Consider the following 20565-nt stretch of genomic DNA (forward strand, 5'->3'; position numbering starts at 1 on the left):
AATCATGCTGCAGCAGTCAGCTGGAACCCGTCCACAGTTCCAATAGACAAAACGATACAAAGTAGTTGCAGCACTCTTCTTCTTTATTAATCCATCAATAGTAGCAATGTTACATCTTCAACATAGACAACATAGGTGGCAACAGTTTTGATTCTATTAGCTTAACCCTTCCTCAAGTTTGTTGTTGAACCTGAATCACTTTACAATTATTTTAAATATACCCTAACCAAAACTGACATCTATACCTCAAGTTTACCCTTACTTTCACATTGACTATGTATCATGGAGTGGACCTAGGAAATATACTGTATCTCATCATTAAACCCCTAAGCAGACTCATGTCATATTATAAATACTATCACAAAGTAAATCAGACACTAAAAATGACAGAAAATATATAAAAAGAAATATGCAAATGCGCTTTTAGATGGAGATCAGTTTTGGTTAGCTTATATTTAAGGTAGTTGTAAAGTGATTCAGGCTGGACAACAAGCTTGAAGAAGGCACTAAAAAGAAAATGTTCCACTCAAGGCTATAATCCCCACCATCTAACCCAGATAAGGAGTAGGTTCCTTGTAGTCAATGGCCACTGAAAAAGACTCTGCAGCAATTCCAGAAAAAAGGGAACCACTCACTTTATTAAATGCTTTAAGTCCATTTATTCAATAATCCAACAGTACAGACTAGTACATCAAAGATATGAACACCCCAACATGTTCCCTGTGACAAGGAGCTTAAACATTTGATTAAGTTCTTTGTCAAGTGAAACATGTTGGGGTTTTCATATCCTGGATGGAATGGTCTGTACTGTTGGACTATTGAATAAATGGACTTGAAGCATTTAACACAGTGAGCAGTTCCCTCTCTTTTTCTGAAGCTTGAGAAATGGTTAAACTAATAGACCCAAATCGGTTGTTGCTTTCCTTGTGTATTTTGAAAATGTTGTGACACTGCTACTAATGATGGATTGATAAAGAAGAGTGCTACTATAATTACATGTACAGTATAATATATATATATATATATATATATATATATATATATATATATATATATATGTAGAATATACAGTAAACTATCAAGCACAGCATTCTTCAGAAGCATTGGGGCATTTGAGAGTGTTTGGGCAGGTTTGGTGTATTTGCGTTTTAAATCAGTATGGTTGATTATGAACTATTCCCATTCTTTGCCTGTCTTCCTAGATTGTTATAAACTGATAGAAATACCAATTATTTTACAGATCAAAGTATATGACACAAACCTGGGTAATTCATACTGATTATATGATTTAAGAAAATGAAAACTGCATGTAAAAACCATTAGTAGATCTTTTGATATAGGCAGCTGAAGTTATATACACTTAAAGATGGAAGCCAGCAAACCAAGATGAATTGAAGAGGGTTGTCTTCAGCTGCACAACAAGTCACAATGAACATCTTCACTGCATTTTGGTGTGCTGGCATCTATCTTTATTTGTTGTATGTGATGTTTCCATTTCCGTGTACCCAAGTTACCACTCAAGACCTTAGATGTACACTATATAGCCAAAAGTATTGGGACGCCTGCCTTTACATGCATTTGAATATAATGGCATCCCAGTCTTAGTGCGTAGGGCTCAATATTGAATTGGCCTACCCTTTGCAGCTATAGAAGCTTCAACTCTTCTAGGAAGGCTGTCCACAAGGTTTAGGAGTGTGTCTATGGGAAGGTTTGACCATTCTTCCAGAAGCGCATTTGTGAGGTCAGGCACAGATATCGAATGAAAAGGCCTGGCTCGCAGTCTCCACTCTAATTCATCCCAAAGGTGTTCTATCGGGTTGAGGTCAGGACTCTGTGCAGGCCAGTCAAGTTCCTCCACCCCAAACTCGCTCATCTATGTCTTTATAGACCTTGCTTTGTGCACTGGTGTGCAGTCATGTTGGAACAGGAAGGGGCCATCCCCAACCTGTTCCCACAAAGATGGAAGCATGAAATTGTCCAAAACATCTTTGTATGCTGATGCCTTAAGAGTTCTCTTCACTGGAACTAAGGGCCAAGCCCAACCCCTGAAAAACTACACCACACCATAATCCCCCCTCCACTAAACTTTACACTTGGCATAGTGCAGTCAGGCAAGTACTGTTCTCTTGGCAACTGCCAAACGCAGACACATCTATCTGATTGCCAGACAAAGAAGCATGATTCATCACTCCAGAGAACATGTCTTCACTGCTCTAGAGTCCAGTGGTGGCATGCTTTACACCACTGCATCCGACGCTTTGCATTGCACTTGGTGCAGTAAGGCTTAGATGCAGCTGCTCGGCCATGGAAACACATTGCCAGTTTAAAGATAAATTTCCTTACAGCTCATCCCTTTTGTCACAATGTGATAATACACCAAATTTCTCAGTTGTTTAATTTTATTTACTAGGACTTTAATTGTATTCATATGTTTTGTTTCATTGGTTGTAGAGGAATATCTCTGACACTCATTCTGCTCATCTATTTGCTTTATTTTTATGCACTGCACTACTGTGTGTTTTATTTGAGTTGTTTCCAATATGTATCCAGATTCTTTAAAAGCTTGTTAAAAACGCACATGCAAAGTTTAGCAAGAGCATAGAACAAAAATATTAGCAATAGTTAAAGCATCCAAAAAAATCTCCAAAATTTCCCAACCCTTTAAAAAGGTTCCAGCCATCCTCAGCTATGGATCGAGCTTGAGCTTGTAGAGCATTCACCTGGGCTGTATGATTCTTAATGACTTCATAATAGCCTGGGATCTCACCAGATGTGTTATGTATCAATGTACAACACTCATAGTCAATAGTAGACTCACACAGCCTGGTCAATGCTGCACCCATTTGTTCTATCTTCATCTCATTTTTGAGCACTTGTTTCCTCAATTCCCATAGTTCAGAATTTTTTCCATCTATTCTTAGTGGTATTTACTTGTACAAAGTTATCATCCTCAGGTACCTTCCCATTGACATTAAGTTTAGACTTGCAACAGCATTATTTCCCTTCATTTGATTTGTTACCTAAATGGAAACACCACTCAGGTGCCATCATAACTCCCAACACTTCAAATTTAGACCTTGTAGTAACAGTTGTAAGGATAATACTCAGATTACCAATAAACAATGATGTCACATTTTTAGGAGCAGAATACAAAGGAATGTTCATGGTTTCAAGGTGGAACATGCTGCAAACCCAACAGCTCTCGAATCCTGAGAGTTTGGCATACCTGTACTTAAATTTCAACAGTGAAATTTCCTCTTCGCACTGATGATCCGTCAATGATCTTTTCTGCTCTTTTTTATTAGTTCAATGCAATTCACAATCTCACCATTGTGGCCACAAATTGGCGGCCATTCCTCTTTGTGATAGTAGCAGTGGCTAGCCTATTAAATCACTGAAAAAGTTATCACTGAGAGACAACCAATCAAAAGAAACTTCTTCCAAGTCATCTCTGGATGAAGCAGCATCCTGAAGGTTAGAGGGCATTGATAAATCTGTCTCCTTTTCTTGTTCCACCTGTTGCTCGTGGTTCTTTTATGGTTCCCTTTTTACTCTAGAAGCATATATCCAGACGCTGGAATCGGCAGTCAGAACAGCAGCTCTCGTCACAGCCGTCACTGTGGTGGGTTCCACATATGGTGGATCTATGCTCTTATGTCTGTGAAGTTCCTTAACCACCACTCAATCTCCTGGCTTGTACGGGTGGGTTGGATCATCTGTGGGAAGAGGAAATGAGAGAGAGATATCACCGTATACACCTGTAAGGGACCGCCTGGCGGTACCACTAGCACTCCACTGAATAGGCGTCCCCAGCGCACGAAATCTAAGTCCCAGGGTGCTTGTTCACCAGGGCCCCTGATGGTGGGGATGGACTTGGAGCCCCCCGAGACCAGGTCGTGGCTACTGGGTGCGTCCGTCAGTGGTAGTGGTATGCGCCAAAGGCTCCCACGGGGAAGAGTCTGATGTGAGGAGGTCAGAAGACCCCACTGCAAGGGATGGATGGATGAGCAAGGTCAGACGGGCCGGGTCGGTAACAGAGAGGACGGCAAGGTACAAGGCAGCGGGCATAGAATGGTCGGGTCACACGCCAGGTCAGCAACAGCAGGTCAAATCCAATCAGGGGCATTCAGGAGAGAGGTCAGGCAAAGCAAGGGTCAGAATAGGAGAAAGCAGCAAGGTCAGGTACAATCCGGGTCAAAACTTACAAGGTACAGGTTCACAGGTTCACAGGATGCAGGGAAGACCAGAAGGCACTGAATGACAGCTCAGGGCCATTTAAATATCCCGCCCTGCGCTGCCATTGGTGCCCAGCGGGCGGCCGCGGCTTCTACTGCGCATGCACGAACTCGAACGCCGCGGCCGGCCCGGACCTAGTGCCCATGTCCCTGCACAGGGCGGTGCACTGCGCCTGCGCCGGGACCATCGCGGCGGGGATCAAGGAGATCCCTGACAACACCATTCAACACCCTAATCACTTCCTGGACATATCTCTCCTTAATTCTAGGTTACCTGGCATAACTACCAAAGGGCCTCTAGTCCAGGGGGTGGGGAAGGGTCTGTCTATAACAATTTCAAAAGGGAAAGTTTAGTGACTTTATTAGGTGTCATCCTCATCTCAGCCAGAACAGCTGGCAGGTACACCTTCCATCTTTTAAATGTCCAACCTGTTGCCTTCCTTAACTTTTTCTTCTGGGTTTCCTGCTTGTTCTACCTGAGCAGGACTCTGTGGGTGGTAGGGTATGTGAAACTTCCAAGCAATGCTCAACAGTTTGGCTACCTGTTGTGTAACCTTTGAGGTAAATGCTGGTCCTTTGTCCGAGTCTATACTCACCGGACATTCCCAACAAGGGGATGACTTCCTTTGCAAAGAATCTTTTCTTTATTTCATCTCTCACTATCTGCCAACCCCGATGTCCTATGCCATGGAACTGTACTATGATAAGAGAAGCACTGTGACATCGGAGTCCTATTATATCTCCCTTTGACATTAGACCATTTGCATCTAATGTCAACCCTTTTTGTTGCCAGTATTTTACATCATCCTCAGTTGCTGTATTTGCAGTTCTTTAAGGAGAGAGTGTTCCAGTAGCATGGCCATAGACATTTGTGAGTTTTGTAAGAGTTGTTGCTGTAAGGTGGCATTCTTAGCAATGCAGTCAGCAAGTGCATTGCCTTTGGCTGCAAAATCAGAGGAAGTTGTGTGTGCCCTGCATTTGATTACCGTTATGGACCTAGGTTTATGAATGGCATCTAAAAAATTATTTTTCCATCTGCAGTAGTGAATCCTCGTCTCGTTTTTTTCCAAAGTCATTAACACCCCCAAAAGCATATGCACAATCTGTGTAAACATTTATATCCTGATTCTCAAAAAGTTCACAAGCTCTGACTAGTGAGGACGTCAAGGTTTGATAGGCATTGGTTCCACTTAATGAGGTCTGGAGCCTCAGTTTTAGTGTGCTGCCTGAGTATATTGTCATAATGGGAGCAATCAGGTATCCATTGGCGACAATAATTAACCATACCAAGGAAGGAAAGCATTTCCATTTTAGTTTTTGGCCAGGGGAAGACCCGTAATGGCTTGGATCCTGGACTGGCTCACCATTCTGGTGCCTTGTTACAGAGTGAAACCCAAGTAATCCACTGTAGATTGACAATATTGCACCTTGTGCCTTCCCCCTTGTGTCTCTCTGTACCCAGAAAATCTAACAGAGATATACTGTTCTGCCTACAAGCTTCCCTGTCGGCTGAACAAAGTAAGAAGTCATCCACGTACTGGAGCAATGTGGAACCATAGCGGGGTGCCCACCCCTTTAAGGATTCTCAGAGGGCCATGGAAAATACAGCCGGAGAATCCACATAGCCTTGGGGCAATCTGGCCCAGATTAATTGTTTGCCTGCCAGAGTGAAACTCAGCAGTAGTTGTGTCTCTTCGTCAACTAGGCTGGAAAAAAAGCATTGCTTAAATCGATCACAGTATAACATTGTGTATCGAAGGGATGGAGGAAATCAATGAGGGCACATCTGGGACAATGGGTTCTATCCTCCTCTTCCCCTATTTCTGTTGTAATCTCTTTCTCTAGGATTGTTACTATGTTGTAACTCCTGAAAATTTACTTTGTTCAAAGACTTCGGGACCTCAAAACATCCAGTGGCGTCCTTCTCCATCACTCATTTTTCAAATGTACCTGCTTCCATCTCTGTCCAGTTTGAAATAAGCTGTCTTATTAACAGCGAGATTTCAGGTCTGAATCCTGCCATCAAAGTTTGAATATATATAGTGCCCATTTCTGCACTATTCATATCCATTCCAGCCTCTTCCTTCCAGACTTTTCTAAATCTTTTTATATACTCTGTCACTGTATCCTTTGGTCCTTGTTTACCAGATACAACAGTTGCTAAAGTTTTTCTACCCTTCCATATTTGCTTCATCTCTGTTGTCACCTCCTTCCACACCTTTGTCTGAGTGTCTTCCTTCAGCCATGCATGAATGGATGCCATGGTTCCAGGATCAACTAGAGCTTTTATGGTAGGCACCTTTGTCCAGTCAAACCCTGAGTCCATGTCATATCCCAAAACTCTGTTAATTATTAATTTAATGTCCCGTTGTGAGCACTGTCTGTCTCGTGTGGCTCTCGTTAAATATTTTATGCAGGCAGTTGGATTCTTTCTGGGATCTGGACTTTGTTATCTCCCAAACACAGTCCCCTTATCATATATATATGAAACTTATCATTAGACCCATCTCTGGGAAAAGGACTTCTGCTTTTCATGCCCAGGGACCACTTGGCAATATTATCTATGAAAGGGACCACATAATAATCATCCCATGGTGATACCCTTATCTCATATGCCTTACAAGTTAATCTGGACAATTCAGGAGTTTCTTTTCTTTCTTTTTCCTTTTAGCAATATCACTTAATACTTTACGCAGAGGCTTAGGAATGTTGGGCAGAGGTCCCTTACCATGGACTATAGCCATCTTAAAGTTATCTGTTAGGCAAAGCACTAAATATTACAGTGTTAGTGTTTATTCTCTTCAGTGAAGAGGCTGTATTGTACCCACATAAAGCTCCGACAAATCCTTTCAACAGTTCAGGAGTTTAACACTTAAAAGCACAGACACTGCAATAACCCGATTCTGTTACTTTCAAACACCCCTTGCAGCTGGTACTTTACGGCAACACAAATATTCTATTTAACAGTTTCTTAACAAGCAGCAATTAAGCACTTATACTTCTAAAATGGCAAAGAAAAACCAGGGCTCCTGTGAATTCACAATATTATTATTCCTGACTAGGCAATTTTTCCCCAGAGGTTCCAAACCTCCAACAATCCCTGTGAGACCTAGCAGTCTCAAACGGTTAATTTGGCAACTATATACCTGGGTTTCAAAGGAGGACAATCAGGGTAAAATCTAAGGCTTATTGCTCAGCTTACCTGATCAGCTGTGCCTTTATCCCACTTCTGACACCAAATTGAAGGGATCAATGTCTGTTCGTCTGTAGCCCGACCTGTCCTCATTTCTCTCACCACCAGATCCGGGGAAATAAAGCTATTAACAAAGAAGTGTAAAAGCAGTATTTCTGAAGTTTAATACACTGAACAATGGGTGATATACAGTACTCAACAGGCATAGCTTAATCAGGATAACCAATGAAACATTACACTCTTATCAGTATAGTTACGTGAGAAGCAGAAATTGCAATAGCAAAGGGGCACCATATAAGGTGAATCAGTTCCCAGAAAAATGAAGAAAGTCCTGAGAAATGAAACTAAAGCTGTTACATATTCAAGATAGAGGCATTATATAAAATGAATGCCAGTTTAAAGATATATTTTTTCTTACAATCACTGTGGAGTTTTGTAACTCTGTCTCTCTTTTTTTTTTGTTTCTCTGTCTGAGTGGTTAATACAGTTAAATTATGTTTGGTTGATATATATTTGTTTTTAATATTGGTGCTGGTGGCATCTTATGGCAAATTAAAGGAAATTTAACAGTTTCATGTTCTGTTGAATTAATATTTTCTACTTTTTTAAAAAATATTATTATTATTATTTTGAGGGGGGGGCACGTCTAGCTGGTCTTGCCTAGGGCGCAAAATAGCTTAGCACTGGTCCTGCACTCAGGGACCATGGGAGCACACACAGGAGGTACAGAAGACACTCCATAATGTGAACTCTTCTGATGAGAGTAACTACCAGTGGTGAGTCAAACTGGAGGATACTTCCATGTTGTGGACGCTGCCCAAATGGAAACTGTTAAACATGTTTTTAACTACAAGATTTCTCTATTGATTTTGCAATAAAATACAAGTTTTATATATATAGACTAGAGTTTGTGCCTTATAAGTCTCAATCTCAATTGTTTTTGGATTTCTGTTTTGTATTACTCTAGAGTGCATGTTCTTTACTATTCTGACCCTATTTGGCATTATGGATTCTAACTTTGCACCTGTTTGGTAAACTACACATTATAGTTATCATCTGCCTGATCATTTGACCAATTATCCATTCTGTTGCACTGATAACCTGAAGTAAATTACATTTTTATTTTGAGTTTTCTTTTCAACAATCCCTGTTATTTAAAGAGAAGCATAGAGCAATAAGTCAATTTACAAGGTTTTTGGTCTCATCTGGGCTCCAGTGACAGCCTCTGTAGTATTGTCAACCTCCGGGAAGGTTCTCCCATGTTCAGAGCTTTGCCCTGCAGACTTTCCCTAGTACAGAGTCGGAATCTGTATTCTTCTTAGTTCTGAGACCCTGAGGTGGAGACACTGCTGGAGAAGAGATAGATGCATCACTCTTAAATGACAAGACAGTTAGCACGTCAGAGAAACTTTCATCCTTTCAGATGCATTGAAGCAACAATAACAGTGTAATTATACAAGTGTCAGTACACTGACCCCTCTTCATTTTTATCTCACTTTATACCTACAGCGGACATTATTTATTTATTTTGATCATGACTGTGTTGTTTTAAAAATAAATCAGCAGCGATGGTTTCTTTATTTTTATCTTCACAGATGTAAAAGCATGATTAAGACGGCTGAGGACGGTTGGGCCATTACTTTTGGTGTTGCAGAGACACTTTCCAAGTAGCCAGGATTGTGTGGGTCTGTTGAAACATGGCAGCCTGGAAGGAATGCCAGTCCAACAGACAGTAGAGTCCAAATTCATTTATTGACTTACACTAAAAACAGCCAACAAGTTTCAGAGGTCAGAAAAAACTTCCCTTCATCAGGGCTTCAGTTAAAATTGGACCTAAAATAGGGATTTCCTGTGTCAATATATGTAGGGAAAGTAATTGCTGGATTAGGAGAGTAAGACAAGCCACAGATGATGCAATTTTCTTTCCTACATCAACGGATTGCAGGAAAGAAAATCTCTTGATTCCCCCATCAACATAGCTAGTTTTGAAGAGTGAATCCCTCTTGGGGTGCTTTTGTGTTCTGCTGGAGGGGACCCTTTCCTGCCAGCAGAATACAATGATTACTTCTGGCAGCCAAAGCTGCTGGTAGTAATGATGTGACAGTTAGTTGTATTGAAGTTGATCGACGAATCAGCTTCAGTACAACCAGCCTGCTTATAGATGGATTGAGCAGTCCCTGCTGAAACAGACAAGACTCGATCCATCTAAGGCTGGCATTACTGGCCAGCAGTATCTAAGTGCACAATCAAGATAAGCCTGCTCTGTTATGGAAGCCTGTATTTTAATTATGTAAAGAGGTAGTAGGCAACATGACTACAGCCTTAAAGCCTAAATGATCCTTCAGTTTTTATCAGCTAAATACATTCCAGGAGCAATAAAGCAAAAAGTATTCATCATCTTACACTTAGTTTTTTTTCTAAAGCAGCCATAACATGAGTGGAAAAGCTACAGAGTGGGGTGCTTGCTGTCTGTGCAGAAGCAGTGATCATAATGCAGCGGGGAAACTCATCACTACTGAGTCAGACCTACAGCTGTACAATGAGCAAAGCTTTTGAATGGAGAGCTCTGATTCTGACTCGTCAGGTGGTGTGTCGGATCTTCGCAAAAAAATTACTGCTTTCACATAGAGCAGCCGTAATCAACCAGGGTGCCCAGGCACCCTGGGGTGCCTAGAGGTTTCTTCAGGAGCGCCTTGAAAAAATGGCAAAAAATTGCCCAAATGTTGTATTGCCTGCAGGTGGAACAAGCCTGCCTTTTAGTTACACAAAGCCACAGGTTTTCACTGTGCACCATTATGACAACCAATGACATCAACAGATAAGGAGAAGGTCAGCTGCCTGCACAACATCCTAGTTTGACCCTCCCTTGCCCCTCTCCCTCAGTGCTGGGGTCACATTAGCTCAGTGAAGGAGAAGGGAGAAGAAAAACATTGGAATACTACTCAGTGCCAGTGTGCAAAATTTTATTTATTTGCTTAGGAAGAATAAATCACCTCTAATATTGGGTGTCCTACATGTGTGGATATTGCTGTGTTATATAAAACTGTTAGAATAATTTTTAGCATTTTAGAATGGGGTGCCTCAAGACTGTCCATAATTTTAAAGGGTGCTTCGGGACTGTCCACAATTTTAAAAGGTGCCTTGACTGAAAAAAGGTTAAGAAACACTGACATAGAGAGCAAGGGTTCCACTCTGCAGCATGCTGGCATGGCCTTTTCTACTCAAGCTATGGCTGACATTTAAAGCAAACAAACTAAGATTTTGCAAAAATCTTTTGTTGTATGCATCTGTGATGTGTTTAGCTTATTTAAACTAAACATTCAATTTGGCTTTACAGGAAAACTGTAATAATGTTGTATTGGTTTACTTTTTATTTTTTAGCCATTTGTTTTTGAAAAAAATGACCTTTTTTTTGCTTTTTATATAAAATGTTTATTATATAAATAAACATTTTAGTACATGTTACACTCATGACACTGGTGTCACAGAGCATAATGATTTGTCTAGAGCAGAGAGTACAGCAGGAACTGTTTGCTGTTAGGCTCTCTCTCTGTAAATGAATCTCCATAAGGTCCTGTTTGAACAAATTAAGCAGGATGGTCATTCTTCTGTCTGTCCTGTGCAGTCTGAGTTATTGAGAATTAGGAGACGAAGACTTTTTCAGCAAAGAAGTTTAGATTAGCCTGATAAACATGATAAATGTAGCCTGGAACTTCCCCTGCTGCTTGAAAGTGTAAATATGAATACCCCTACATAATATTTGATGGTAATCCCACTATGTTTTTATGTTTATCCTTAACTCCTGAACATAATAGCAAAACAAAATATATACAAAAAACACCTGTTTAGTGCTTTTGCTTATGATCTTGAAAAAACCTAAGCCACTCTAGCCAGCTACTCTAAGCCACTCATGTGTGTATATTTAATTGGTTGCCAATAACCTAGCTATCTGGCAACACTTAATATAGATACCTTCTAAGCCAGATCCATTCTGTTAGTCAAGGATTCCAAATTCCTGCCCTCAAGGTCTATATTCTAATTAGGGACAACTGGGACCACTGCAACATTCATTAATCATATCCTGCTACCCAATCGTCTCCTAGATGCATTGCTCAGAATGGAGGCAGCACAGTAAAAGAAATGCTAGCAGGATGCTTGGTACAGAACAAACATAGATCTATAATTTCAAAAAACAGAAAAGGAAAAATGGATTTAGCTCAATACCTCTACCGAAATCAGTTTTTCAACCATTGTATAAAAATAGGAACAAGATCGACAGATATCATTAACGTACGAAAAACTTAATTTATTAATTAAAATTACAAAGAAACACACCCAGAATCTTTTCTATCTATCACTGTCCCTGTTTTCCTCAGAGTTCTAAGTAGGAAGTTATGAAAAACATTTTTTGAATTTAAAATATGATATATGAATCCTATAGGTCCCCGAACATGATTGTTGAATAGGTTTTAGTGGGTTTTTTTTTGTTCTGGGTGTGTTTCTTTGAAATTTTAATAATAAATGAAGTATTTTTTATCTTAATGATATCTGTCGATCTTTTTCTTACTTTTATACAATGGTTGAAAAAGTTTTTTTGAATTATTGTGGTATGCTCCCTCCTCTATTTTACCTCTTGGCGCCAGCGCCTCCCGGTCCTTTAAGAGTTTTAGAAGCCGGGAGGCGGGGCGGGGTTTTTGGGTCATGTGACCACCATGATTCGCCGTCACAGTGGTCACATGATCGAAAAAGGTCCCGATTGAAAGGGGAGATCGGGCCTTTCCGGGAGTCGTGGACATATGCGCTGGGAGTGCGCAGGGCGCGCGCTCTCAGCACATATGTAATTTCTAATTGCAAGCAAATATGCGGCCGCTCGGCATCAAGGCCCAGACGCCGAGAGGCCGCATATTTGCATGCAGTCAGCATCAAGGGGTTAATGAGATCTATAACAAATAAAGTTGTGACCCAGAAGGATCAAGTATTTTTTAAGTTTCTGTGAAACATAGATTTATACTTTGACAAAAAAAGTTAAAGTGGAGCTCCACCCAAAAGGGGAAGTTCCGCTTTAATTACTGGTCCCCACTCCCTGTGAGGAATTGGCACCTTTGGGGAGTGGGTACCCGATTTTGACAAGTACCCGCTCCCACTTCCACTGCGTTCACCTAGGCTATTGGAAGTTGTCCCTTCCCCTCCCTCCCTGACATGCGAAATGTGACAGGTCCCAGAAGGCTATGGGACCATTCACAAGGCGCAGTGCTACTCGCGCATGCGCAGTGGGCACCTAGCTCTGAGGCCACAAGCTGTCACACTTAAGACGGGTGCCCACACTTAAGATGTCTGCGCAGGGGAATGAGGATGGCTGTGGTGGCTTTTTTTTAAAGTCTGAAACTAGTGTTTGTAGCTGCTTTTTTTTTTTTTAGCTTTAAATGGAGCTCTGCTTTAACAAACAAAAAAAAATACAAAGACACTTATAAAAAAAACAAACAAAAGCAAAACAAAAAAAATGGCAGATTCAATGGACCACTTGGACTTTTTCTGCCATCACTTTTCTATGTTTCTATTTTATGCTCACTTCTGCTGCATTCACCTAGGCTATTGGAAGTTGCCCCCCCCTCCCTCCCTGTAGTCTTCTGGGACATGTGAGAGGACCCAGAAGACTATGGGACCATTCACAAGGCAGTGCTACTTGTGCATGTGCAGTGGGCACCCGGCTGTGAGGCCACAGGCTGTCACAGACGGGTGCCCACACTTAAGATGTCGGCACAGGGGAGTGAGGATGGCTGTGGTGAGTTTTTTAAAAGTCTGCAGCTACAGTGTTTGTAGCTGCTTTTTTTTTTTTTTTTTTGTGACTTTGACTGGAGCAATGCTTTAATAAACAAAAAAATACAAAGACATTTTTTAAAAAACAAACAAAAACAAAGCAAAAAAAAATGGCAGACTCAATAGACCACTTAGATTTATTATGCCGTCACTTTTTTATGTTTCTATTTTTTTTATGTTTCTTTGTTCTGTTAAGAAGCTTCCTGAATGCCCTGCCCAAACTAAACCAGAAAAAATATAAATAGACTATTTCTTAATTTGATAAAGGCAGACATATAAAAAAATCAAACCAAGTGGGCTAATGAGCAGTGCTGTTGTTACCTGGATAGAATTATATTGATATGACAAAACTCTAAGTACACAGGAAAGCTTCAATCTATTATTATTGACCAAAAGAAAACCTTGTTCATGTCTTGTTTCTGTGTAAACTGGGCTTCCTTTCCTGCCTTAAGCTACCTCTGCTCATTTCCAGGCCATTCCTTCTTCCCTATGCCTTTCAGTAGTCAGCCTGCCTGCTCACCGACATCCCTCCCCTGTGCGATGAGTCCATGCGCCTAAATATTCACATAACTAATTGCAGTTCCGCTGGCTTCACATCAGTATCAGCTCAGGTGCAGTTCGGTACAATCAATTATTGATCGTTTTATTTCTCGGTGGAGATAATTATCCAGGTATTATTCTGGAGATGCTCAACGTGGACCTGGGAGACAATCATCCGGAACACTCATAAAAATCGCATATTTTATTTATTAGGGGCACGAGGAGCATTATACAGAGCACTGTGTTCATTATCAGTGTATAGACACTTGGCATCATTAGAACGCATGTTGCTTCCATCACTAATGTAATAGACTTGTCTCCATAACAGTGTGATATGTTTAATGCATACATATTCACAATCAGTATACATTTTATAGAGTATAAATAGATTCAAACATCCTTTTTTCGGTGCAGGTTGCCTGTAAATATATACTTGCGAGTATTTACCTTGCACTGTGTACGCAGTCCTTCAATTACCCCCATGCAGTGCTGCGAATCTACTATCAGTATGTAAATGTTAGTGATCATTATACAACAGTGTTTTCATGATCAGTTATTAGATAATCTCATTCATTATCTGCCGCAGTACAGTATGTTCATTATTGTGCTTAGCTATCAATTATCATTAAACTGCATATTTTTGTCACTGCCAATACATGAATGCTAATTACAGTTGTATGCTAAAGGTTGTTGTTGGTTTGTAGATGCACGGCACTTTATTATATGCTGCGGTGTGTTTATTTTCAGTTTTATTTATTCATCCTGTGTCGGTGTTGTACTGCTTTTAAGGCAGGGTGGCTTCTAATAGTAATAAGACTGTCAAAGGTTGATTTACTAAAGGCAAATAGACTTTGCAAAGGAATTTACCCAGAGCTTGGTAAATGGGGTGAAGCTCTGCTAACTTCCATAATCCAATCATGTGCAAGCAAAAATGCTGGAGTTTTTTAAGTTCCTTGCATGTGATTGGGTATTCTTTGCAAAGTGAATGTTTACCACGTTTGTTGAGCTCTGGGGCAATAGTTCCCTTGCAAATTGCAACTTGTCTTGCAAAGCAAATCAACCACTTTAGTAAATCAACAACTCGGTGTCTTCAAATATGTGAGCTTCATAGCAAAATTGTTATAGAGTTCATGGGCATGATCAACTATTCTATTGATTCTAAGTATTCTATTCTTAAGAGCACCTATCACTTACTGGAAGGGATGCTGTCAGGATGGAGGATATAAATAAGCGTGTTGCTCCCTTTGGTTTTTCCATTGTTGAATGTTTTATTGTATCTTTGAATAGTATAAACTTTAAATGCAAAGGTCCAGGGTGTGGTGGTAGATCCTGGACTGAAGCAATGTTTCTCAATCTTTTTTCAGTCAAGACACCCTTTAACATTATGGATAATCTCAAGGCACCCTTTAAAATTATGGATAATCTCAAGGCAACCCAGTCTAAAATGTAAAAAACTATTCTACACACCTCCAGTACACCCAATGTTAGAGATGCTTTATTCTAACAAAGCAAATACACCTTTGCACACTGGTGCCGATTAGTATTCCAGTGTGCCTCTCTCATTTTCTCTCCCTCACTTTGCTAATGTGACCCCAGTGCTTATGGAGAGGGGCAGGGGAGGGCCAAACAAGGATGATGTGCATGCACCCAACATCCTTCTTAGCAACTGAAGATGTCATTGGTTGTTAGAAACCTGGCAGCTAGAAGGTAACAATAAAAACATGTGCCTTTGTGTACTAAAAGGCAGGATTGATCCACCTGCTGGCTTGTATACAATTTTTGGACATTTTGCCAAGGCACCCCTGAAGAAAACTGAAGACGCCTCAGGGTGCTTGGGCACCCTGGTTGAGAAAGGCTGGACTGAAGGATTCTGAAGAGCTGGCCAGGGGTTTCTGGTAAAGCTCAGAGTTTCCACTGAAGACATAAAGAGAGGGAGGCGAGAGAGCTCTTATAGTGTAATAGATTACTTCAGAGACAAGGATACACAGCTTCAACAATAAGAGAAAGAAAGGTCAAAATGGACTTACAACTGTTGAGGCTGCCGTCAGCCATCTAGGAGGGAACACACAACCTTCCTGGTATGTGAGTGGAAAAATTCTATCTCCACGCAGGGTCTGTGTGGTTGCTCTCTATGTCTCGGGCATTCCCATCCTTGGTGCTCTGTGGGGGTTCTCAGGTGGGTGAACGAAGTGGTAGAAAGAATCAATGCAAAAAGGAACCTTGCATAGTTTGATTGGCAGAGGCACCCGATGTGGATGTTCAAAGGATAGGCACGAGTTGTCTGCATTGCTAAAACATCCAACTACTTTATTTCAATGAATAAAACATGTTTTGTGGCTTAAAATTGCCACTTCCTCAGTTCAAGGTGATAAAATTGGTGTTTAATATCAGCTGGTATTGAGCTCCACTTGGGAAATATTCATTATTGGCCACTTGGTATAATATAGAGTTTGTGGCAGTAATTAAATCTAGGTGGAACACATGTAGTTGTGTTTAAAGGCAATTACAGCCTCTATGGCCCCCCAGAGTATTTTTTTTTTAATTATGCTTACCATTTCGGATGTATTCTGGCCATCATTTAGGGTTCTCTTCTTCTCTGCCTTATCGTTGGTGTTGAGTGGGCCTCAAAGATGTAGGGAGCATTTATGAAATTATAATGGGATTTTAGATGCATCACAGCATGGAGGTGGTGCCCTTTCCCATCCCAGGGGTGGTCCAATAACACCCATGGTGGACCCATGATGTCCTGTACACACAGAGAGTGGGTTGACTGCTGCTTCAATGCAAAGAAAGTCATGCTTTGCATATCAGAGCATCTTGGATTTGTAGGCACCTGTAATATTAATGAAAGGTGATGTAGGCATGTGAAGGTTCTATACTTTATTCACAACACAATTTAGTTGTTCTCTATGAATAGAAAGTGTTACTATAAAGCAAAATATGAGCTATTACCTTATTAACAATGCACAGTACATATTCTGTGAACAAAAACCCTAATGTGTCACTGGACAGTACCAAACCCACATTTTAGGCAGGTCAAGTGAGGACATGCTGAACTGGGGCTCAGGTTGATAGGATGGCACACCAGAAAAAAACAAGACACCCTCCTTCCTCAAGGCGTAGACATGTGATACAGAGAAGAAACACAGATTAGGGCACATTAAACAAAGCAATTCCTGAGAGTGGAGTAACACACTAGTATGGTCTTAAATTGTGAAACTCTTAGAGGAGTACTAGTACAGGTCACTACAAAAGGAGGGACTGGACTAAATGTTCATTCTACTCTTTGTCTCTTCCTTTAGAGGATCCCATTGATAACACTCTTTCACCAATTGATTCCTGGAGCCCAGAAACTACTTACAGACTGTGGTTGGTGCCTCTTCCACTTGCCCAATCTACATTACACCTTGATGGTCTAAAGACACGTTAAACATTGTTTTGTAAACCTGTGTAACAAACCCCCTCTAGCTTACTGATCCATAGCCATCCACTGGGGTGAAATTCTACGGAGACTATAGTGACAGCTGCAGATGCACTCCCGGCAATGCCAGGTTTGACATCTCATCCTAAAATGCTAAAGGAATACTTCAACTTCCCTATCACAGAAGCAAACTTTGAAAAGTACTTTTAGTTCAGCATCTCTCTACAAAGTAATATAATTCATGGCACACCTCGTCTGAACAGTATTACAGTAAATTCTGTTAACAGCTATGCTTATCTCCCCATCATATATCACCAGAACATACATTCATTAACTTTGTCCTTTCCTCCTTTGTAAAGACAACTTGGCTGTATCTGTACTCAGTGCCAGAGTCCCACATTTTGTGTTGTAATGTGGAGAGGCAGCTTTACTTTTCCAACAGTGCAACCTAAGGGAAAGTTCTCACCTTGGAATAACAGATGAGCAAATTAATCCAGAAGTAACAAAGCTAAATGTTTTAAATCCTGATAGTGAGAAACCTAGAAAGATTTATAGTTTTGTGACTAACACTTTAAACTGGAAAGAGCAAAAAAAGGTAACACCATCCAAGTAACACTTAAATATCAAATGTTTTAATATCATCATTCCAGCAGTCACAAACAATATTTGTCTGGTATTAACAGTGCAATTATAGTGAATACTATGGATATTTGAGCCGCTATTACAGCAAGCATTGGCATCCAGCCTTGAGCGATAATTATATATCTTGCTATTATTCTTGCATTCATCACTCTATTAGATATATCCTATGGGATAAGAAAGTGCATTATATTTAATTTAATAAGGTCTCACACATCAAAAGTAATATATTATTATTCATATACAGATACTTTATATAATTACAGGATTTATGTATAAAAACATAAAAAATGATACAAGTAGAATTGAAGAAAGCATGTATATTTAATGTGGCAGTAAATTGCACTATATGTTATTAGTACTTAACTAATGTAGAAGTGTTAGAACTGCAAAAGGTTACAATTAAACTTTTACATTATGTTCCCAGGCTTTGTGTCTGTAATTCTGTTTTCCCTAATTATTTATTTTCTGTGTCCCTACAGAGCCACCAAAACCTATTGCTCCTCCCGAGCTCCTGGCAGTGGGAGCCACATATTTATGGATTAAACCAAATGCTAACTCAATCATTGGAGATGGACCAATTGTCTTGAAGGAAGTAGAGTACCGGACCACGTCAGGAAGTTGGGCTGAGACTCATGTCATGGATGGACCCACATATAAGTTATGGCACTTAGATCCAGATGTGGAATATGAAATACGCGTCCTTTTGACCCGTCCGGGGGAAGGTGGCACAGGACCGCCAGGACCACCACTCACAACCAGGACAAAATGTGCAGGTAAGTTGATTTAGAACTATGAAAAGGGGAGATCTAAATTCTTTAAAAAAACAAGCAATCCAGGCTGTTTTTTATAGAGTGCTGTATATAGGGTAATTTCATGACAAACAGTAAAATTGACAGGAAAAATGCCAACTATTTCTGTTTATATGTCATAGAGGTTACATAGTTACTATTATTAGAAGGAATTAACATATGTGTCTGGATTCAGTTTGCATGGCATTCATCGAACCCATCATATAGGCTGAAAATTCCAAACCTAAATCTGAACCCCACTGAAGTCTACAGTATAGGTGGCAAATCATGAAAATCACTTTTGGACATTTTCCAGGCTCACAGGCAAGAGACTGTGAAAACAGGACAGGGAGAGTTGGGCACTGCTGTGAGGAACATGTACCAATGGAAAATGAAAATGTAGAAATACCGTACAGCAAAGAGTTGGCCCTTCTTTATGTGACTTTGACGGCGATATGGGTGTTTTGGAACAATTTGATTCTCATGGACAAAGTCATTGACACCATATGCTAGCATCACATATTTTGCATGTGTAATAGATTGTTTTACTTTATTGCTTGTCTTAACCACTTCATGTCTGGACACTTTCACCCCCTTCCTGTCCAGGCCAATTTTCACCTTTCAGCGCTATCACACTTTGAATGACAATTGCGTGGTCATGCAACACAGTACCTATATGAATTTTTTAGTACTTTTTTGAGACAGATACAATTTTATTTTGGTGGTATTTATTCACCGCTGGGATTTAAATTTTTTTTTTGCTATATAAATGAAAAAGTCCCAAAATTTTGAAAAGTGTTTTTCTTATAAAATTTAGCAAATAAATAATCTTTCTTCATAAATCTTGGCCACCATTTATTTAGTTATCATATTAGTAAAATAAAATAACCCAAATTAGTTCATAACCAAAATTTTTTAAAAATTTTTTTACATTTATATATTTTTTTTATATTATTATGGGTTTTTTTTTTTTTTTTTTTTACATATTGTCACTCTAGCAGTACAGTGTCACCATAATGACACTGTACTACTTGTGGGGGGTGATGAAGATTTTTTTTTTCTTTTTTACACCCATAAAGGCTGTAAAAGCAATCATTTCTCCTTCTCTCTAGCTGCATTCCTGTAGCTATTGAGAAATACTGTGTGAGCTGCGATTAGTCACAGCTTTTCACATGATACATGGATGTTGTGAATAGCCCTGTACCATGTGATCTCTGTGATCATTCACTGATTTCACACATAGTAAGCAATGATGTCAGAAGTGACATCTTGCTTACTACTCTTCATGTAATCACTGCTTGGCCAATCAGTGATCACATGATCGCGGCCTCACACAGAGGTCCTGTACAGCGATCAGTGTTCCACTGTGTCCGGAGGACACAGCGGGCACCAAATCGTGGTGCTGCGCACTCCCAGGGAGCGTGCACAAGCAGGGAGAGGGGAGGACGTTTAGAAACGGCCACCCGCTCCTGCAATGCTCCCATCCGGCCATTTATATACATGGGCCGGACAGGAAGTGGTTAAGTAAGGCAGTAGCATTCTTATCTGATTCATTACAATGTTTTAAAAAGTTGCTTTTTTAGGTAGTTAGGGCTGCAACAGTTGATTTTTTATCCAGCTGTAAATGCCCTGATGTGGACAGAGGAAGTAGCAGCCACAACAGATCTAAAAGCTGTAGTAAAGCAGTAAATCGTACTCTTAAACAAATAAAGCTGAAGCTGTCAATTTCATACCTACTGAACAGTGGCAAAACAGTTTCCCAGTATAGTTTATGAACTTTTTATTTTGTAGTACCACACTGCATTGTATCAAAAGTTTAATATAAAGTCACAGCACTTCAAAACTACAACCCCACATTCAAGAGATGAGGCAGGTTTTATACTGAAATAAAAATTAGAGTGTATCATTTCTGAGACAATAGCTATATAT

At 40.1% G+C, this 20565-nt stretch overlaps 1 protein-coding gene across 11 annotated transcripts in view; it reads left to right on the forward strand.

The window, feature by feature from the left end:
- Nucleotides 1–20565, forward strand: part of PTPRT (protein tyrosine phosphatase receptor type T) — a 560113-nt gene that overhangs the window by 304507 nt on the left and 235041 nt on the right. For all 11 annotated transcript variants that reach the window (XM_089673313.1, XM_089673317.1, XM_089673311.1 and 8 more), the window contains exon 7: nt 18328–18621. In XM_089673313.1, coding sequence (XP_089529439.1) covers nt 18328–18621 — 294 coding nt within the window. The remainder of the gene's footprint in view (nt 1–18327; nt 18622–20565) is intronic.

The sequence above is a fragment of the Staurois parvus genome, unplaced genomic scaffold, assembly GCF_062004578.1.
Source record: "Staurois parvus isolate SC_StPar_1 unplaced genomic scaffold, SC_StPar_1.0 ptg000137l, whole genome shotgun sequence".
In the NCBI taxonomy this organism is placed as follows: domain Eukaryota; kingdom Metazoa; phylum Chordata; class Amphibia; order Anura; family Ranidae; genus Staurois; species Staurois parvus.